This window comes from Lepisma saccharinum, chromosome 13, assembly GCF_977018435.1.
Source record: "Lepisma saccharinum chromosome 13, izLepSacc3.1, whole genome shotgun sequence".
NCBI classification, from domain to species: Eukaryota; Metazoa; Arthropoda; class Insecta; order Zygentoma; family Lepismatidae; genus Lepisma; species Lepisma saccharinum.
The window spans coordinates 48,776,973-48,798,464 of NC_139241.1; the positions used below are offsets into that span (position 1 = coordinate 48,776,973).

The following is a 21,492-nucleotide window of genomic DNA, read 5'->3' on the forward strand; positions in this document are numbered from 1 at the left end:
GGCCGTGGTTCCAACATGTGGTTTTTACGTTATTGTAAGGCCAAAAGAATAGTACAAATTATATATGAAAATAAAAATACACAGCACTTTCATAATCACATGGTATCATTGTTTTTAAGGCACCATACCTTCAAGTGGTAGCACAAAAACTTTCTAGAGGGTACGTAGTTTTCCACCTTTCATGGAATTTAGTTTGCACATAACATTGATTAACCACCTTCACAATAATACCTGTAAGAATGTTCTTGTTCTACTACAGCTAAAGAAACAAACAATAAACAATTACCAACACATCTTTCATCCATGATGGCTGACAAAGGACTGGTGAGTGACAGCAAGTTAAAAATAGCTTCTACTTTTATTAAAAATAGGTTATATTTCCAGTATGTGCTATGATCGAGATATTAGAAAAGAAACACTTGCATGTCACTTATTTTACACTCTAGAATTTACGGCATACTCCTGAAAGTTGTCTTAGCATGAAAAAGTTGTTTCAAAACTGATTTTGACCCACGTTTCCATGGTTGGGCAAATGGCCGAACGTCAAGTGCCAACCAACGTACATCCAACCTTTCCCATGTAAAAACTGACTTTGGTTAACATTGTGGTTACTTGGGGTGTGAAGAAATCAAACAACGAATATGGAAAAGTAAAACAAACTATTTTTTATTTCTTCTCTGTAGAATTATTCCTCTTGTAGTTTACCATTGTTACAAGCAGAAATAAACTATTTGATGAAACGTTTTTGGAGAATACATGCTCCCTAAATCAGACATTTACTATTAGTTGAACTAAAAATAAATGTCTAATGAAGGAGGCATGCATTCTCTCAAAACATTACATGAAAAAGTGTATTTAAATGCTTGTAACAACAGTAAACTACAAGACAAATAAAACTATTTTAAATACACAAATTTGTACACCATTAGTGTTTCTGTACAATACCAAAAAAAAAAAGACTTAAGCTCACTGTTTGTTGTTTGTGGCACATACGATTTTTGTAACACAATATTGTACTTAATGTGACAATTTGACAAAATGTATGAGTTTGGATATATTCACTGGTTAAACAATATCAAAAAATGGAAACACAGCACTAAGTGAATAAACATTTTGTGAACAATAGAGAACTAAAAAAATACAAATATTCCTGTACACAAACTTAGATGCTCCTGCTTCTTCATTCACAGCCTCACCGCAGAATAACGCCTTTTGATGCATCTGCTGTGAACTCCTGCATCATAAAAAAGTAACTGCCACAGTGTGGGCATCGCTCCATATCCATAAGGAATACAACCTGAAGAGAAAGAAGCACAGGGTGAATGTAAAGCATACACTTTGAACCATAATCTTCATCCAAGATACAACTAGACCCCAGCAATAAAGAAATTCCCATTCCTTCCATTGCAGTTGGTCCAGACCTCTCCCTCAAAAGATGTCAAGTTCTAAATGAATAAAATATTAAACAAATAAAATACTGTATGCACTTTGTTTGTGTGACATTCAGTTATTTATTTGAGGGAGATATGAGGGCTTCAAGAACACAAGTGGCATAACTCCATTCGAGACAATTTTGAGAAAAAAACACATTTTAATAACTTAGTACTATGTTTAGCTGTTGAAGCAGTGGCGTCCAGCAGCAACTATGATGGGTAGTGCCAACGTGATCAAGCAATTTGAAGGAAAAAAAAAAAAAAAAAAAAAAAAAAAAAAAAAAAAAAAACACTCCGCAATGCCCACCCCCGCCCCTCCTTTAGGTTGTGCCACTGGCCAAGATGTTTATCCTTATTTGGTAACGTGGAAAGCAATGGGTGTTTAAGTAATAACGCACTAATCTGGTTCATCTTCACTCATTAGCCTATCTGTATACACTACAGGACACTTCCCTAAAAACACAGTTCCATTACAAGAGGAAGGGAAAAACAAATCCTCTCACCTTCTTCTCCCCCATGCACACATATTCCAACTGGATGTCGAAAATACCCTAGACATTTGTTGTAAAAATAAATTGTCGAAATGCCAAAGGAAACTCGCATCACCATAGGATTTTTTACTTTTATATTTTTAATAAAGTCTGGATGGCCCTCTAGGCGCATCTATCTATTATCAAAATGTTCATTTAACTTTGGAAAAATACTACATTCGTTTCTCCAAAAGTTGGCAGAAAAGTAGATAGTATCTTTCACGAATTACTTCCCCAAAGGGTCTTACAAAACAGTCGTATTTAGCGACTTATCTCTGAAGGTGGCAACAGTGTCAACACTGCGAAAGTTCCCTCGTCGTGCCACGCGAAAACTGGCACAGCTGGTGTGTTATGGGCTAACCCCGCCCCCCTGCTACTTTGTTCCCGGCTCATGGTGGAAATGTTAATCGCTGAGACTTCTTCAGCCCTCTGCACGTGTGTCAACTTGACCATGGGTTAGGCCAGCTCTTGGACGGCTCCAACTCTTGCCTCGCAAGGGTACGAAACAGCTGGCGATGCAGTGAGGAGGTTGGAGCGGTCATGTCAGCTTGACCGATTGCAAGATTCGAATCTCCTTGTCTGTAAACTATCAATGTATTAATTTAATAATACTTGGGCGAGGTATGCGTTTCTTCTGAGGGTATTGCCATGGCACGGCGGCTCTCCCCCCTTGAGCCGCCGCTGTGTTGGAGCACAAACATAGTGGTGCTATAACATAATATCTTTATTTAGCAAGCGAGCTTCAGCAAAGTTATACCACTTGTGCTCTGAGCTCTTGAATCATTAGTTTTGTATTGACAAAAATCTGCAAGAAAATTGCATAAAAATGGATATTTTTTACCCTTGCACCAGGCACTCCGTATCTGTGAGATACATGGAGCCAAAATTGTTTATTTTCTTGGAAATGATTAGGTTTGCGGTTCTAAGCTTCTCGCTAGCTTCTTCTCTCTTTGTCTAAATACCGACGACCACAGTCTCTGCCTGATGCCCCTTCGTGTCTGGTCTATATGTTTGTATCTGTCAGATGCAGAGCGACCAATTTCCTTCGGGTTAGTGGTAACAATCTGCTTGCAGAATGAACCATTTGGATCCAGAAAAAGATGCTGGATTCATTGTTCCTTGCTCTGGAGTGATAGTGAATGCAGTGAAGATGATGATATCAGTTTGGTTTGAGTTGCTGTTTTAAGTCCACTTTATGCACAGTAAGGCTAATCGGGACTGGACCTACAGTTTAAAGTGGGATCCGAACCACTTGTGCCTCCACCGGGTATCGAACCCGGGACCCCTTGATTACAAGGCAATGACGCTACCACTGCGCCATGGGGGAGGCCCGATGATATCAGTGATGAAGGATCTGTCAGTGATTGTGTTAATGTAGAGGAAAGACAAGGTGATTCGGAGACAGGTGGAATGTTATGACGAGTGCAGTTTTTAAGGTGACAAATTCCATAGGTACTGCTAAAGAAATGTTTTTAAGATATCTAATAATCAATATATACAGGACTAAATTTTAAAAAATGAAAATTAGAAATAGGAAGTAATCATGAATATGTTAGTAAATATGTTTCTCACAGAAACAGGACAACTACTGAAGTTACTTTACCAGGTGCGACTGATCAAGGATTAAAATTAATTTGTACCACAGAACATATATTTTATAATGCATACATTTAGTGGTCTTAATTAGAAATAAGCCACTTATAAATGTTTCGCCTTCTGAAACAGCTGGAACGCACGTATTCTGTGCAGTTCCTTTTTGATTGATTGATTTTGTTTATTTTACTTCGCTTTTCTGCCACTTTTAGCTAATCGCGAAGATGAGGATGAACGATGATATGATGATTTTGATGAAGGTGCAAAGAACACCCATACCCAGGCCAGGATTCGAATCCGGGACAGTTGGCGTTTTGATGCACGGTGTGCTAACCACTCCGTCACTGGGGGCGGCCAGTTCCTTTTCGAGTTATGCATACGCGATACAGAAACGCGTAGGGAGAATTTTGATTATTAAGTAAAATTTTCTTTCATGAAATAAGGAAGCGAAAGTGTAAATTCAACAATGACCGTGCCAGAAAATATCCAGCTTTTAAAGGATGGAAGATACGAATATGAGATAAAGTGTACGGTGGCTGTCACTTTCCCCTGCTGTTGAAAGAGAGCTAGAAATGTCCGTGGCATTAAAATCATATTTCTCTACCCAATCTAAACTACCCAAAATTTTAATTCCGTTTTTGGAAATAAGTTAGAGCGAATCTTACTTGTTACATTTGCATTCACTTGTTGGTATATTACATTCTAATATCCAAGAATTAGAAATGGAGTAAAATTCTGTGCTTCAAATTCTAGATATTCTTTTCATTTGTTAAATAACATATTAGAAGATTCTTTCTTTGCTTAAAGGTAAGAGGAAGTTATTGAAAGAGATCACCTGAAAAGTATCTGTGAGCAAAATGTTAGTAAGATTTTTTTTATATTGATTAAGTTATGAATAATGGCAAATAATTTGCCATTTTTTGTGGTGTCCTCCTTTTTATGGCTTTGTCCTCCTTTTTCGCCTGCTCTGTCCTCTTTTTTGAATGTGTGTGTCTGGTCACCCTATACATACATGCATTTCTATTAGCCGTTTCTATGCCAGCTTGGTGGCCATTAAATGGTCGACCTTTGACCACCAAACTTCTCAGGTTCAACTGCCAGCAATGGACATGGCCATCTCTTCATCAATTTCATCTAATCATTGTTCACCCTCACGTTGCACATAGCCAAAAGCAGCAGAAAAACAATGTAAAAATAACACAATTGCAAATACAAACAAATATACAAAGTGTTTTTAAACAAGTCAAAACCTTATTAGCTGATTTAACTGTGATTACTGGGAAAATGTACAAGATGCCTCAGTGAGTGAGTAAGGAAGACAATGAAGGTGAGCTGGGAAGTTCCTATGGTTTAACATTGTGTGACAATAAGACTGATGGGGGATGCTCTGCAAAAATTTTGCTAGCTGGGGGATGCCATCTCACTTCGAGCACTGGAGTTATACAAACATTTAAAGAAGGGAATTTTAAGGCAACCTTCTTTTTTTTTTTTTTTACAGCTAACTGCTAGAAATTTATTTATTTGTTTGAGTTGGATTTTAAAGTCCACTTTATGCACATCTAGACTAATCTGGACTGGACCTACAGTTTAAAATGGGATCCGAACCCCTGTGCAATGTGCATCCAGGTATCAGACCCGGGACCCTCGATTTCAAGGCAACAACATTACCACTACGTCATCCCAACTAGGGATTTGTTATCAATTGTAGATGTCATTGATTTTAGAATTTTTAATCCACCACAGTAAAAACATTTGTGTTTCATAAACAAGTAAGGTAAAGGTACCCCTGTGCAACTGCACACATGCCATTAAGGAATATGTGGTGGTGTGGAGGTATAGAGCTCCACATATTCTTGATCTCAGCCATAGTTGGGATGACATGATCAGCATTACACCTGGTTGCCTTTACCCCTCAGGATTTTTGAAGCTGGGTGAGCTCCAAAGCCACTTTTGTGTGGGGACAAGGCCGAAAAAATTCCAACCTTAGATCACCCAGCCCAGGAGTCGAACCCAAGTCTCCTGCATGGCAGTCATATGCTAAACCAACTGAGCTACCGCGGAGCAAGTAAGTTTTCAAATTTTGTGGCTAGACAAGGCCCAGTTTTAAAGACTGATGCATTGTTAATGTTAGTCTACATTGTATAATTACATCCTGTGTTCAGAGGCGAAGCGTCCGGTGATCGGGAGATGCGGCGATGACAAAGCAAAATAATAATAAAAAAATGCTTTTTAAATATTTTAGAGAAGTAAAAAATAAGTCAGAATACTCGCATATTTGAGCGAAATTAGTCACTCGACGCCATGAAACAGCTAGTACTACACAAGAGATTCGCGAAGATTAGCGAAACGAAAGAAGAGCCCAGTTCTATCCACCGTGCCCAGCCGTCCTGCTACGTTTCCTGCTGAGTGCAATGGTGTCAGGCGGGCCAACTCATCGCAGAAGGTCTGCGAATCCAAGGTCCTTCGACCGTTTTTCCTCCGCTCTTGAAGGTCTGGTCATAAGAGGCCTTTTTTCAGCCCCCTTGTTTACAAACACGGCAGGCTTTCAGTGACGTCATAAGTAAGCAAAAGCATAAATTTCCCCACGGTTAGTGCTAGAAAGAGCTGGGGGGAAAAGCAGTTCTGGATCCATTGTATTTCCTTCACAGTATTTCTCCTTTTCAATTTTTTTCTATCTTTTGATCCTGTAATTCAGATATCGTTTTCTGAAAATAATGTTCTTACTTCAATGTTGTTTTGTGTGTACTATGCTTACGAATGACAAGACTGATCAAGATTTTTGTTCTCGAGGTGACAGAAATACTTACTTAGACAGAACCTTTTCCCTAACATATCTTACTTTCACACCAGGGATGGTCAACAACATCAGGATTCCGGATAATTTAAAATCTCGATTGGGAAATTTTACTACCCGGATTTCGGAGAGAGACGTTTAACAATTTCTCCATTTTTCGGGTAGAATTTAAGAAAGTTTAGTTTTCCTTATTTTACGATCATATACAACGTAGACGAAAATTAATTTGGCCATCTCTACTTCACACGTCTGTACGAACACTGTTATCATTATCAATGTAGAAATCTCCCCCTTCACGGTTGAAAGATCGACCCTGACGTTTAGCAAGTCTTGCGATGACTATGTAAAATTGTCACGCTTCGCCACTGCCTGTGTTATGTGTGGAGAGGAAAGAGAAGGGGAGCGGAATAACAGAAACTCCAACTTACCTTTGGATGCTGGGGGCAGGAGCGTCGAACACGACCAAAGGTCCTATAGCCACACACCAGACAAATTACATTGCACTTTGGCCTCTCGCACCAGCAACTCTGAGGGGACAAGTTGATGTGGCAGATGCCACGCCCTTTCCCGCATAAGAGGGGGGGACTGGCGGAATGGAGACGATCCTGGAAAGAGTACAGGAAAAAATACAAATTTATTGAAAAGTTACTTCATAAAGTTTCAGATACATACAAACATCGAAACTATGTTTTATGAGGGACGTCATTAAGGGGGTCCCGAGGGCACTGCACCCCCAAACGCCCACGTGGCCAAGGCAATTTTACTGAAAATTTTACTTTGATAACAAATATTGCTAAATAGTTCTTCGGGAAATTTTGCTTACAGTTTGAAACACTGCTCTTGAATTTTCAGTGCCATGAATCCCAAGCTAGGCCTTTCTTTCTACTCATTTTCCTGCTTCTTGCTCGTCTAACAGATCAGGTACAGTCATCGGCAATAAAAATGGGTCACCTAGAACTTGAAATACTTGCTTCCATGCAATGCGTTGTGTGTGTTGCCTAACTATACGGCGATAAACCAATTTAAATGGCAACTTTTCAATAGAAAGCTCTGCTATCGCCGCAAAGTTAGGCAACGCACAACTCAATGCAGGGAAGCGGCTATTTCAGGATCTAGGTGTCCCATCTTTATTGCCGATGACTGTACATTGGCTGAAGCTAATGTTTTTTATGGCCCATCCCGTTCAGGCAAGTCTGAGGCCTTTTAAAAATGCACTTTCCCTCTCCAGCAGCTGTCCATGTTGTCTTGGGATCGAAATCGCTCCTTTCGGGAAATCTTTGGAAACGATTCTCATTCCTGTCTCAGTTTATGTGGATTGGGAAATTATCATAGTCCATCATGAAAAATACAGTAATTTTTATCAGCTAAACTCTAGTTCTTTCATTACATTATGTGGACCAAGTTTTGTTAAGGTTTCTGCTTTTAGCTGCGGAGGTTAGAACTCGCCGAGTTAATTATTTTTCGATCACTATGCTTTTCAAATGGCAGAATGGTACCCTCGTGACAGAGATGAGGACACAAGGGCGAAACATAAAATTCTTTTTTTTTTTTTACTTTTACTGCGCTGGGATGAATAGGAAAGATGCCGCAATGCTGTTCTCTCAGTTTCGCACACGCCACTGTCTTTCGGTATTGTTTACAGTTTCAGGTTCAGGGGCGGGTTCACGGGATCGACGATCCCAACTGCCAGCTTTTTTTACATATAAATGTCATGACTCGCTCTGTATGATAACCAAGTTTAACAGGCTCTAGAATATTGTTTAAAGTTTGATTTGATATGATAATCGGAAATGGAACTACAGTTTAAATCTGGATCCGAAGAAATGTGCAATATTCCTCAAAAGGCGACGAAATCCGAGACCCCTTGAGAGAATATGTCTCGTTTTCTGTGTTTTAAGTCCATTTTATGTACAGTAAGGCTAATCGGGACTGGACCTACAGTTTAATGTGGGATCCGAACCACCATGTGCCTCCAACTGATATCGAACCCCGGACCCCTTGATTACAAGGAGACGACGGTACCACTACGCCATCGGGGAGGCCCGATTCTGATTTTTGTTACTTGGCATAGCTTTTATACCACTTGTGGCTAATCGCGACCACGAGGATGAATAAGGATATAATAAAATTAATGAATGGATAGTCACAAAGAACACCCATGCACCCGGGACCCCTGGCGTCGTAACCTGCGCTAACCGCTCTTTCACGAAGGTCGGCAGGAAGTAAGAGAGAGGGAGAGATTGATTGATTTGGTGTTTTAAGTCAACTTTATGCACAGTAAGGCTAATCGGGACTAGACCTACAGTTTACAGAGGGATCCGAACCACTATGTGCTTCCACCGGGTATCGAACCCGGGACCCCTTGATTACAAGGAGACGAGAGAGAGAAAGTCTTCCCTCCGATTACGAACAGTAGCGGCGATTGGGTGCCAAATCTGGGGGCGCAAGGACATTTTTCTTTCTCTTGGTAGACGAGGTTTAGCATTAAGAAGCCAGGGGGGGGGGGGGGGGGCAAAAAGTTTTTTCCAGTGCTCATCCTCGTCTTCGAGATTAACCAAAAGGTGTAGAAATACGATGTAAAAACCCAAATAGAAAGTGAGATATCTAGAATCTCTGGCACTAAGTGTCGGTCTCGTCTCGATTTTACTCGTTCTCGACATCTTGAAATTTCGAAACATTTCAAGAGTTTTGTCTCTGTACCATTTCTAGGGTTCTAGGGGTGCCGCGAGTACAATGTAAATATAAGATATTAGGTTAAATATATTTAATATTAATTAAATTTAATGTAATATGTAATTCCAATATTAAATATTATTGTTGAGAGATTTTTATCTTGGCCCCTTCTTGAAAGTATTGTCGATCCAACAATGGTGCAACGCCATTAAGTTAAGGAGTTCAAATGTAGATTCACAAATAACGGTCGTGGATCTGTCTTGGATGTTCCTGCAAAACAATCAGTTCGCAATAATTCTGCCAAACCAAGAAACTGTCATTGTTGGAATCTTACATTTTCACCTCCCCCATCTTGGCTACGCCCTGTTCATTCGTAATTCCTACTATCCTTTTTCATCTCCACTTTGAATCCGAAAACTGTTGTATATGAATTCCCTTATACACGAGGTAACAATAATAGACGAGAGCTAGTCACTGCATTTTGATAAGCATAACAATCAGAAATATGTGTGTAGGTGGGGAGGAGGGTGCATTGTACTTTGTAGTGAAAGAATGGAATAATGTTCTGGTGAAAAAATGGGCAAGGGGCAAATTAAACAAAATCTCTTATCTTACCCGCGAGAAAATTAGAAAACACAATATTTCAAAGCTTGCAGAATGCAGTCAACAATCAACCAACAACAAAATGACAGAGATTAAATTTTGGACTCCTCAAAACGTATTGAGAAGTATCAGTAATTGCTTATGAATTAACTGTCAAAATAACCTATATCAATGCTTTTCCTGTTCGGAAATCGAGCCATGAATATATAACTGATACACACGCGTAATACAAGTACTACACAGAAAATCTTGAACGAGTTAATTTGAATTGAGTGGCTACGCAAAATGTGAACTAGCTAAAAACGATAAAATAAACACGATCTTTCAGTGTATATCACATAAAATAGATCGAGTTCTATGACAAAACTAGCATTAATAAGCATAGGTCTACACGAAGTACCCTAATCACATTTGGCACTGCACTTTACTCTTACTGTTAGAATTTTACAATCCAAATTCCATTTATAAATAAGCATATTGTTTGTTTTCACCACTATTACATCGGTATACTGAACCGCGATTTAAGTATGCAATTTAAAACAAAACTATGTAAAATACTAACAAGATATTGCACCCAACTTACCATTTTCTACAAAGTTTGTCGATTTACAATATGTAATAACTTGTTTGCACAAAACTATTGCAAACGCGCTGTTTGTAAATATTAATTGAACATTCAAGGAGCTTGGTCCCAGGGAAGAGTTTGACCTAACTGGAAACTTTAGTGTCATCTGTGATTATCATTTCGTTCCGTTAATTTTTGGCTTACGCTATTGAACACAGTCTCTAGCCATTTTTATTTACATGATTAGGGTGCGAATACCAAGGGGTGTAGGGGAATTCGCCAATCCCAAGTACACTTGGCCAGGGGAATTTATAAAATTTGGGCCCTTTGGCTATGCTTTATTTTGGGCCCTGCCGACACTATCATTATTAATATTATTATTAACAGTTTTGTTATCATAGAACTTCACTTTCACTAATTGCATCCGAAAGATGCCTTTCGTTTATAATAGCTACTTGTACAGTGGGATGAATAAGTATTACCAAGCAAATTGCCCACCAGCATATTTTTCTCTTTGTTTAGCCAATAAAAGCTTCAAGAATTTAAACAAAAAGCCAAACAAACAGCTGACAACTTCTGCACCAGAGGACGTAAAAGTCAATTGCTTAAAAACACAAGGATGCAAGGGAAAAGTTAACGAAAATAGTCGTGGACAAATTGCAGAGGAATACTTGTGCATCCCACTGTACTTTGCATTTCGCCACACAACACTGCACATGCACCAAAGGGAAAGATCGACACTGACACTACATTACGGTAGCCACATTGGCCTCGAACTGAGAAACAAGGATGTGCATGTGGGTTTTTACCTTGAGTATCCCTCCAGTTGACTTTCAATGTTTACATTCGTTTTTTCGAGGTACAATTGTTCATATTCGAGCAATGTTACGTGACCTCGCGTTGTTCGTTTGCAGTCCGCCATACAGACTTGCATGCCAGTTATAATACAGTACTGAAAATAGGGTTATGATGTAAGAAGTTATTTAAAAACTAGAAATTCCTCTATCTACCTTCTTTCATGAATAAGAACATATAACTACTTAACATGCTATTTTCAAAATATTAAGGAATTGTAATAGTCGATTTGCTTTGTGTCTTCCGCCCCTTTTGTATCATATTTGTGTGGCCCCCTTGGACTTTCGGCCCCTAGGTTATAGCCTAGGATAGCTTAATGGCAAATGCCCCTTGGCAACAAATGTAAACTTTCATTCCTGCAAAGGTTTGATTTAACCTTACATAATAATACACACGCTTGTAACCACTGGCGTAGGCAGGATTTTTTTCCGGAGGGCGGAAGGAAGGGGGGGCTGGATTGTAGAATTGGATGGTGCATAGCTCCGTTCAGTGGGGCAGGAAAATTTTTCATTTGGGGTACAAAATTCAACATGATATATATATTAGGGCTGAGCCGATACCGACGTATTGGTATCGGTATCTGTAAGTATCGGTTGATTGATCGGTCGATACCAAAGGTTTATGGATTGATTTGCATTATTTTACTACACTTTTTGTGCCACTTTTGGCTAATTTGCAAGATGGGAATGACTGATGATATGATGAATGGACACTCACAATCATCCATGCCCAGGCCGGGATTCAAAACCGGGACCCCTGGCGTCGTAGCGCGATGTGCTAACCACTCCGGCAAGGCGGCCGGGGATGATACCAAAGATTTGAGTGGCTAGGCTAGAGCGGCCAAGAGAAACAACTCATTTGTCAAGATTTTACCTTTTCGAAAGTTCGTTCACCCTTCCTTGTGACAGGTTGGGGTCCCGCACAAGAATTCCATGGTCATTTCCGAAAATGATGCACCCTTCTGGGAAGCAGATGGCAAGATCAAAGGCTGCGCCCAAAAGTGACATTGAAGGCATGTAACTGCCTGGTGGTCAAAGCTATGTGGAAATAATAGAAACCATCCATTGCCATTTCTTGCTCGCAAACTCGTGGGTAAGAACGTGACGTTTTCAAAACCAGCATCATTATAATTCTAGGCTCATTCCGAAGTTCCTGGGAAACATAGGCGTCGACTCCATGGGGCTTGGGGGGAGGGGGGGGCTCGAGCCCCCCATGTTAACGATGGAGGGGGCAGAGCCCCCAAATAATTTTGCTTTAGAGGATCTAATGTATTATTTTGCTTCTCTTGTAAAGTTTACTCTGAATTGTGCCACATGAACTTAACTTTAAATACTGTGCATGAACTAGGGTAGTTCGGGCTACAAATGGCTCTCACATGACATTCAGAACGAGATCATTGATATATTGGGGAGATATGTTTTGCACTCCGTGGTAGCAGATACTAAAAGTCGGGAATATTTTGCTATTATGGTTGACGAAACTTGTGACATATCCATCCGTGAACAATTAATATTCTGCATTAGAACTGTGAATAAAAATTTTGATATTTTTGAGGAATTCATGGGCTTTTATGAGATTCCGAACACTGAGGCCAAAACTTAAAAAAGGGAGAGAGTGAGTCATTTATTAATTTATTTTAGTGATGAGAGCCCTCCCAATAATTTTGACAAGTCTGCGCCCCTGCTGGGAAAGGGCCACATTCGAAGCCAAGCTGGGAGGAAAGTAGACGAGAGGTATGTATCCCAGCTTTCAACAGTATATATATATTATAATGTCGCTGTGGAAGAGAGGGTTGTGGATTTTCTTCTTGTGCTCTACCCTTCTGTGTGACTGCTGCCCGATGCCGACACTGCAGTGACTTGTTTTTATTACAAATGACAGAATAATGGACAGCAGGACATATACAGAGCTCCCAAATGAGCATTAAATATATGTCTGTATTTGTGTATATTTTTACGTAGTTTTCCTCCCTCCCCAGGTTAATCCAAACGATAAGAATGTTGTTTACATTTGTATTTATTTTGCATTCCTTCTGCAAACTGTACGCTATACGCACTACATACATTTTATTTTACACACTAGGTTATAACTTTCTCTGGCAGGGACACTCATAATAATACACCGATTTTTTCGGTGATCTGCAACACTTTAATAATGCTTGCAACATTTCAAAAACAACTTCTTTTTTTGCATCCTATAGGGTAGAAAGAAGTTCACATAAAATGTCACAGGACATTTTATGTGATATAATGTTATATGAGAATAATTTGGAGTATTTGATATCATTAATACTAATGTGATGTGATGGGTTAGTGCGACTCAGTAACTAGCCTTTGTTATTTTACTGGAATTATACAAGTATCAGTATCGTCTCCAGCCCTAATATATATAATATATATATAAAAGCCAAAATTCTATCCCACATTCAAATCGCAATACATTACAATGAATAGATGCATGTTTGTTCGGTACTTTCATATGACAAACTTCTAATTTTCCGTCCTATCACATTCGAAATGAGCCAGAACGAGATCTAGAGCTTATATATATATATGGGACCGTGGGGCTCGAGCCCATCCAATAATTTGTCGTGTTATTATTATTATTATTAGGACCTTATATATTTGTTATCGTGATTCGTGGTGGAGAGCTTACTGAAATAAGTAAATAAAAGATTTAAAAGCAAAAGTTAGAATGCATTGTTGGTGAGCATTAATATCATAATACATGGATGGGAGTTTTTTTTTGCGAGTTTGTAATTCAAGTGTTTTGAGCTACAGAACCGCTGCTCGCTCTGTGGTCCACACGTGTATACGAAAGCGCTCATTTGCAAATACGGCCAGTTGGCCAGGCTTGCTTTATATAAAATTTACGTAAGATTTTTTTTGCGATTGTAATACAATAAACGGCAATGCATGTAATAAAGTAAAAGCTATGCCCTGCTTGTGCGTTAGAACCCCACACATACTGGAGATGATTCGATCAACACCACGCTCCAGCCGCCTTTACCAAGCAGGGTTTCCCTCAGGTACCCACAGAGGTTAGGTAAGCCCCAGTGACATTCTATGCAGGGACACGGCCAGACAAATTCCAGCTTCTATCGCCTACTGCTGAGATCGAACCCGGGACTCCTGCGTGGCAGTCAAGACGTCTTACAGACTTTTTTCTTTCCTTTTTAGCGGTAGTTTCCCAGTCTTTCTTTTTCTGTTTTACATGGATTTGCATTTCCACGTTGATGAATAACAATCATCCATGTCTTTCCAGGGATTCCAACCCGGAACACCCTTGCGTCGTAGTGCGATGTGCTAACCACTCCGTTGTATTGAGACAGACTTGGAGCAAAAATGGAAGAACAGAAAATGAAACTGTTTCTTATCAACAATGCTCGAAAAACAAAACAACTCGCACTGAGATATAAGTAACAACAATCACAGAAAGACCAGTTGAATAAACAAAAGAAGCAATCAATGCTGACAAATGGCAAAGTTGCCGATCTTTGTAGGGACTGCCGCCAGTACAGGAAAGTTAAAGCGGCTTCTCTCTCAGATCAGGAACAATGGCTTGCCTGTTGTATACAATAATCGCGGTCTCGCTTCAATACCTTTACACTCAATGTGACATGGTTTTAATAAGTCATAAGGGTGACCAGACGTCCTGATTTTCGCAGGGCAGTCCATTTTTTTAGGGTTATGTTCTGCGGTCAGCGAGGGCACTCCAAAAAACAAAATATGTCCTATTTTTCATAGCGTCCTGCGAAATGTCCTACACAACATCCAGACGAATTGTTTACCTCTGATTTTTGTTTTTTGGTATTGTTTATTTGCATAGAAATACTTGTAGAAAAAAAAATATCACGTTCACTTCGGTCGCAACCTTAGGGAGAATTCACACCGAAGAAACAGGCGACACGCACCATGCAACATGTGACACGCGACTCGAGTGTTTCACACCGAAGAGACAAGATGCGGCACTGGTTTCTTTGCTCAGTTTGCATGATGGTACCGATATAATTGCATTAATCAGTTTATTAGTCACCCGAAAATAAAATAACGTAACAAGAGACATTGTTACATGTAAATTGCGTTGTAAAATTTGTGCAAGTTATTGAAACTTGGGAGAGGCATGTTGTGCATGAGAAAACTGAGAAATAATATGCACTGACCTCAAACTGTATACGCTAGACTTTTCAGCCTGAATAAAGCGAATACCTAAACACTAGAGAAATGGTTCTCAACCTTCGCGAAACCATTTCACGGTATTTTTTTAAGTGAATGCCCTTAGCCGAAGAATTTTTCTCGTAAATCTTTACAGTATTTAAGATTTTATGCATGAATTAACATGTACCCATGAAATTAAATATTGTTAAATAAATTCTAGAATAATCATAAGAGTAATAATAGTTTGATTACGTGTGTAGGATTGTTGACAAATATAAACATATGGAAGACAAAGTGCTAACGTCGTCTCCTTGTAATTAAGTGATCCCGGGTTCGATAACCGGGCATATCCAGTTCTGATTAGTCTATATGTGCACAAAATGGACTTAAAAAACGAAAACTCCCAACTCAAATATGATATTGGGATTATGATAGTTGTCAACCAGTTTCAGCAGAACATTTCGGTGCTCAGTATAGTTGATACGAGGGCACGGTATCGGGTCGCGGCCCGGCGGTTGAAAAATAATGCACTAGAGTACTTTACCATGTTGACTAATATATTTTGGGTTAAAGTGCCTCAATAAGCTGACTTTTTCAAATAAAAGCAGTCAGGTAGTTGGCCAAAACACGGCCTCTTTACACGATGATGAAGGAAAATTACAGCCGATAGATAACTGCATCAAAAAACTTGATAAAGCGAAATGAACGTTGTGTTTAAATCTTAAAACATTATTAAAACATTGTACATATCGATACTTTATTATATCAACAAATTAGAGGTTCAAACATAATGCCGATTAGGCTCTCTTCTACTCGTTGGAATGAAACATTCGCTGCGCATGTGCGAACAACGAACTGAAGCCACACGATGCACGGTATTGAGAAAACGGCACAGTCCGAGAGGCACGTAAGCGACACGCGACACGTGCATCTTGCCGTGTCTCTTCGGTTCGAAAGGTTGCATTGATTACTGAGTGTTGGCTTCCAAGCGACACGTGTCGCATGTCGCGTGTTTCTTCGGTGTGAATTCTCCCTTAGAGGAACGAAAAAGAGAGAAATGAAAAGGGGAAATATATAACATGACCTCCGTGGCAAAGTGGTTGAACGTTAGGATGCCAGGGGTCCTGGGGTCGAATCCCAGCCTGGGCATCAAGAAGAAAACAGATTAAAGAGAGTTGTGCAATATTTCAGTAGACATGTAAGCAGCACGACTTTTTCTTCCCCAAAGGGGTGGGGGTTGAGGGTGTACTTGACCCTGTGCTCTTTTAGTTGTAGCTGCAAATTCCCCCCCCCCTCCCTCCCATAAGCATCCATTTATGTCCTGCTTTTAGTTTCAGAAAATCTGGTCACCCTACATAAACGTATCATGACACTGCAAAGTTAATAAGTGTTTTCGGTTGAAAATGGATTTTGAAAAAAGGGCACGGAAGGGAGGTCCCGAAGAGGCCCTGTAGAGCAGGGCCGCGCATATCGGCAGAGGGGGAGAAAAATCGAGTGGTGAAATCGCCAACCGTACGTTCCTGACCGTACATGTACGGTCCAGACCTTAGTCCGTACGCTAAATGCACAGCTTGTCAAAATTTGCTCTTGCAGTTTTGTCCCTAACATTTCGCTAAGAAATTCTTAAACCAATCGTACGGACCTGGAGACAAAAATACGGTCTGTTTGCCATGTGTGTTCGGTTTTATCCTTTTCAAAAGTTTGCAACGCTGCATAGGAAATCGGGTAACTCCCGTCGCCCATTACACAATCCCGTTTCTCTCACTGTTCATTGGTGGAGCCGTCTCGCGTCACTACTTGCGCAGAGACTTGTTCTCGTTCGCCTGGTCTACAGTTAGCTGGTACGGAGTTTAGCACCCCTTTGCACTTCCATAGCGTTGCCCCGGATCTCTTTTTCAGTTTACCTACATCGTAAATTCCAAAGCACGTGTACGGTACACCTCAAAATTTGATGTTTCAATCTCAATACAAATAATCGTGCCCGTAGTCTCTCGACTCGAACAATAGTTTATGACAGGACATCGGAAGAAGGCTATGGTCAAAAAGAAGATTCAATTGTGTTGTGTTATAGGGGGAAATTTTATTTTTACAATGTTAACAAACTTGAGGTTGTGTTCCCGTTTACAACTTTGGTTTCCTTTTTCTATATGTAGGGCTGATTAGTGATTATTAGGGAAAGGATTTTAAGGTGCAAAATTATGGTCGGGAAAGGGAAAGAAAGGTTCTGAAAACGTTTTTAAAAAGGTGCTGATAAAATGCTTTTATTCAATGCTCTCTTTTTCTTCACCTTCTGTATATAATGCGCGCGGACCTCATAGAGAACTGTGGTTCTGCCGAATAGGTTTTGTTGAAATTTGTGTTTTCTCTCGCGGGTTTTGCAGCATTATCTTGTGAACTATTGAGGCTGCAATGATTACATTATACCATTTTATAGATCTCGTTCTACTCTACAAAATGAGACTATAGGATTTTATGTATCTGCTCAAGAAGAGTGGAAATAGTTTATTTTTCTGTCCAATTTTTTAACAAAATATGGAAGAACAAGGGTGCTGAAGAATCCATGATCTGGTAAAAAGGGGATAAATGTGCTAATCTCACAAAAAGGTGCAAGAAAGTGTGTCCATCTTACTTGATTTTGTCCTAAAATAAATATACTAAATTATCGGTATGAAAACAGCTATTTGGAAAGTGCACCTTAAAATCAGTTCCTTAGTGATTATAAGTGGAGCTGTATCGGTAATGTAATTCGGTTTCTTTTCTAATCGAGTGGGATCACGTTTGCCCGAGAAATAAACGTGAGAGATCTTCCGCAAGGCGAGGTCCTGTGTACTTTGCATGCCAGTCGGTACTGTGAAGTTTGAAAGTAAGACAAAGAACAATATAATATTTTCCTATTACATTCTACATATGTTATTTTTTGCTTTCTCTTTGTTATGGCAAATCAATCTTACAACATTCACGTCGTCTTGTTAATTGGTAGATGTTAAATCGTTTGTTAAACCTAACTTCACATGTGCGCGATATTTGAAACCCATTTTTTCAAAATTAAAGACGCACACTTTTTCCCCTTTGGATCGATTGATTTGGTTCATTTTCCTTCGTTTTTATGCCACTTTTGGCTAATCGCAAAGATGAGGATGAGTGATATGATGAACATTCACAAAGAACACCCATGCCGGGATTCGAACCCGGGACTCCTGGTGTCGTAGCGTGCTGTAATAACCACTCCGCCAAGGAGGTCGGTTTATTTCTTTTTTCAGCAACTAAAAAAAATACACGATGTATAAAACCGTATTATTACCCTAATTTTATGCGCAGGAGCGGCTATTGAGTCCCAAAACTGGGGGGCGGGGGCAAGGACAACTTACTTTCTCTTAGTAGACAAGGCTTAGCATTAAGAAGCTGTAGTGCAGGGGCAAAACCTGCAACTAATCGCTGCCACTGTTTATGCGTAATTATGTCATATCGCTGGTGTGGAAATGGGTGTTTTATTTATTCAAGTAACGAGAGACGAATTTCGATATTCATTAAAAACTAAAACTTCCATTACCCACACGCTTGCGAAATGAATGAAGTATGCACATATAATATTTGTAAATATTGGATAGGCATATGAAACACTGTTGGACCTACATTAGAATGAACTTTTGCGAGCTTACGACAATACCCTATCCTACAATATAGGTGTTCGTTCAGTTGGTTCAAGAGGTTTAAACACGTCCACTTTGTTACAGATACATCAAATTCCGTAAGAAATAATGCCCCCTCAATTCTTAGAATTTATTACCGGCTTGAAAATGTATTTTTTAAAGAAAGAAAATAGTATTTATTAACTGAGAAAAAAATCCTCTGCACTCATTCCTAAGTGAAAACATAAGGGGGCAACTGTCCCCACCTTATCCCCCGTCCGCACTCCTATGGCAAAACTACTATCGTCATGTCTGTTAACGTGACAATGCAAGTACGTGGTGCGCTGCAGACGTGCTCACATTTTCATGTCGCTGTTACAATAAGTAAATTCACACATTATACAAAGAGATGATCTTTTCTTCAGACGGTACAATTTGACGCTTTCGATTTCGAGATAAGAGCTGGAAGCTAGCAAAATAATGACCTCTCTAAATTAAACGCCGTTCCAAATTAATTTAGCAATGCAACTACAGAGACATGGTTACTTACTTCTTGTTCTTGAGGCTTCATAACTGGAACTAGACAGGCCACCTGTTAACTAAACGAAAGGGGTTGCTACGTAGACTTGCAAAGACGACCGGCGTAAGCTGAATCCTAGCGATAGTAGCGCCAAAGGGATGGTTGCGTCATGAACTGCGAGTCAAAAACGTGGACGAAACAAAGAAGTTGGGTTTTATCAACAACTTGCAGAAACCCTTGACGGGGCGAGAAGTTATGTCAAAATGAAGGTGAAATTGCATCTGATGTATTCACTGTTGTCATTCCAGGTGCAGATAATTATGATGTAGGCACATATGCGTAAAACATTCTACCATTTGTTATGAAAACATTTAATTTCATCGATAGCTTTTTGGCAGTGTTTAAAAGTAGGGGGGGGGGGGGGTTAAGGAATTTCCCGTTCCTTTCTCAAGCAATCTTTTAACTCTGTTCTGTAGCCTTGTAATGAAGAGGTACAGCATTTGACTTCCGACGAAGACACACTGGAAACCTATTTCTAATCTGTGCTGTACTGCTTCAGATCAACAGTAAACCCATTGTTTACTCTCCGCACCACAAAAATTCTTTTTTAAAAAGTAATAATCAATCGTAGAACGAATTTCCTGTTTTAGTAAAGCTCGTATGTAAATTACTATTTGCCAAGTTGCTCAAACTGTATATAATTTTACATACTGTCTAATTTTTCGTTTCCTATTCTATATTTCAGTTGGCATACATGCCAGGTAAGTCTTGTTGTTGCACTATTTTTATTATGAATATAACGAAGAAAGCTTCGTTATACTCGCAATAACAACATTCAAGACAAACATATAAGCGGGTTACCCGAGGGAGTAGTGGTAAAAAGCTCTTGCCTAGAGTCGTTTTCACGTTCAGAAGACACAACGGCGCTTATGGAGAAACCGCACAGTGTTGCCAATACAGCGCTAGCTCATGTCGCCGGGAAATGATGACCTTCCTTCACAATGAAGGTGTTACATATTTTGTATATATAATGATAATTATATGTAATTATTAATATTAATATTATACTGTGAACGTTACAGTTACCCTTTTTACTATGATCCATTGCGATCACTACACACGCGAGTGTAATGCACGAATATGACACTTCAGAAATCACTTAAAAAAGTAAAAATCACTGAGAGCTCACACAACTCAAAACACTTTTTCGGGAGAGGGAAAAAGTCTAAACATACCAAAGCAGATCTATCACTCAAGTAAGGGGAACCTGGCACATGGGTTAGATTAAGTTGCAACCCAAACAAACAAATGAGTTATGGCCCACGTGAACTGATAAGACGTGAATGACTCAAGCAAGGCAAGTCATATTTCTATCTTGAAGCCCCATATTTTGTCACGTGTTGGAAAGCCTTTCAAAGGTTAATATGGTGGCAATGAATTGATGTGTACGTTGGAAACTGAAAGGTGATCTTCATTTCAGTATTAATGTCGACAGTAATGTAAACAAAAACAACGTGTATTTGCGACAGCACTAATGTTGCTCACAACAGCAGCATTGGAAATAATTGTCAATTATTAAATTTAAGTAATTTCAATTCTATTATAACAAACAGCATGAAGTTCATATTTTTACTGAATGGAAATAAAATAACTCGAAAACTTGGTGGTGATTAGCCGGAATGCTGCGGTGAGTCAGCTCAAGATGGCCAGACAACGTCTCCTTACTTCGCGCGCGGTTCGGGTTAAAAAGAAACTCCAAATGCATGGAAGTAATATTTCCGGGAACCTTTGAGTGGTTATAAAAAATAATTTCATTATTTTCTGCACAACTTTGTCGCTGGAAGTTTTTACTTGGAATTACAGAACAAAAAATGGCCAGCGACGACATTTTCTACTGCACGAATATAAAAAATCTCCACATACTTTATTTGAATATTTTTTAATGCAAATATGCTTTAAAGTATTGATAAATTCTGAGTACCACCGTCACCTATGACAATTAAAAAACAGTGTCAATTTTTTTCATAATGAAAGGTTCAATTTTACGGCATGTTTCAACGTTAGGAATGAAAACAATGTAAAAATTATGTTTTCACAGAAAATTTGCGTTTTTAATTTATCTAAAATTATGTAAGCAAGT

At 39.3% G+C, this 21,492-nt stretch overlaps 1 protein-coding gene across 2 annotated transcripts; it reads right to left on the reverse strand.

The window, feature by feature from the left end:
• Nucleotides 1–642: 642 nt before the first annotated feature.
• Nucleotides 643–19,470, reverse strand: LOC145997267 (uncharacterized). 2 transcript variants are annotated; one of them, XM_083134134.1, is made up of 3 exons: nucleotides 19,383–19,470; nucleotides 6,779–6,955; nucleotides 643–1,297 (listed from the first exon to the last, which is right to left on the reverse strand). In XM_083134134.1, exons 1-3 carry the CDS (start codon nucleotides 19,401–19,403, stop codon nucleotides 1,193–1,195), a joined length of 303 nt encoding a protein of 100 aa, XP_082990260.1. In that variant the 5' UTR covers nucleotides 19,404–19,470; the 3' UTR covers nucleotides 643–1,192. The 2 variants fall into 2 exon arrangements, with proteins under 2 accessions (XP_082990260.1, XP_082990261.1); XM_083134135.1 differs by lacking the exon at nucleotides 19,383–19,470 and adding an exon at nucleotides 10,210–10,345.
• Nucleotides 19,471–21,492: the final 2,022 nt, after the last annotated feature.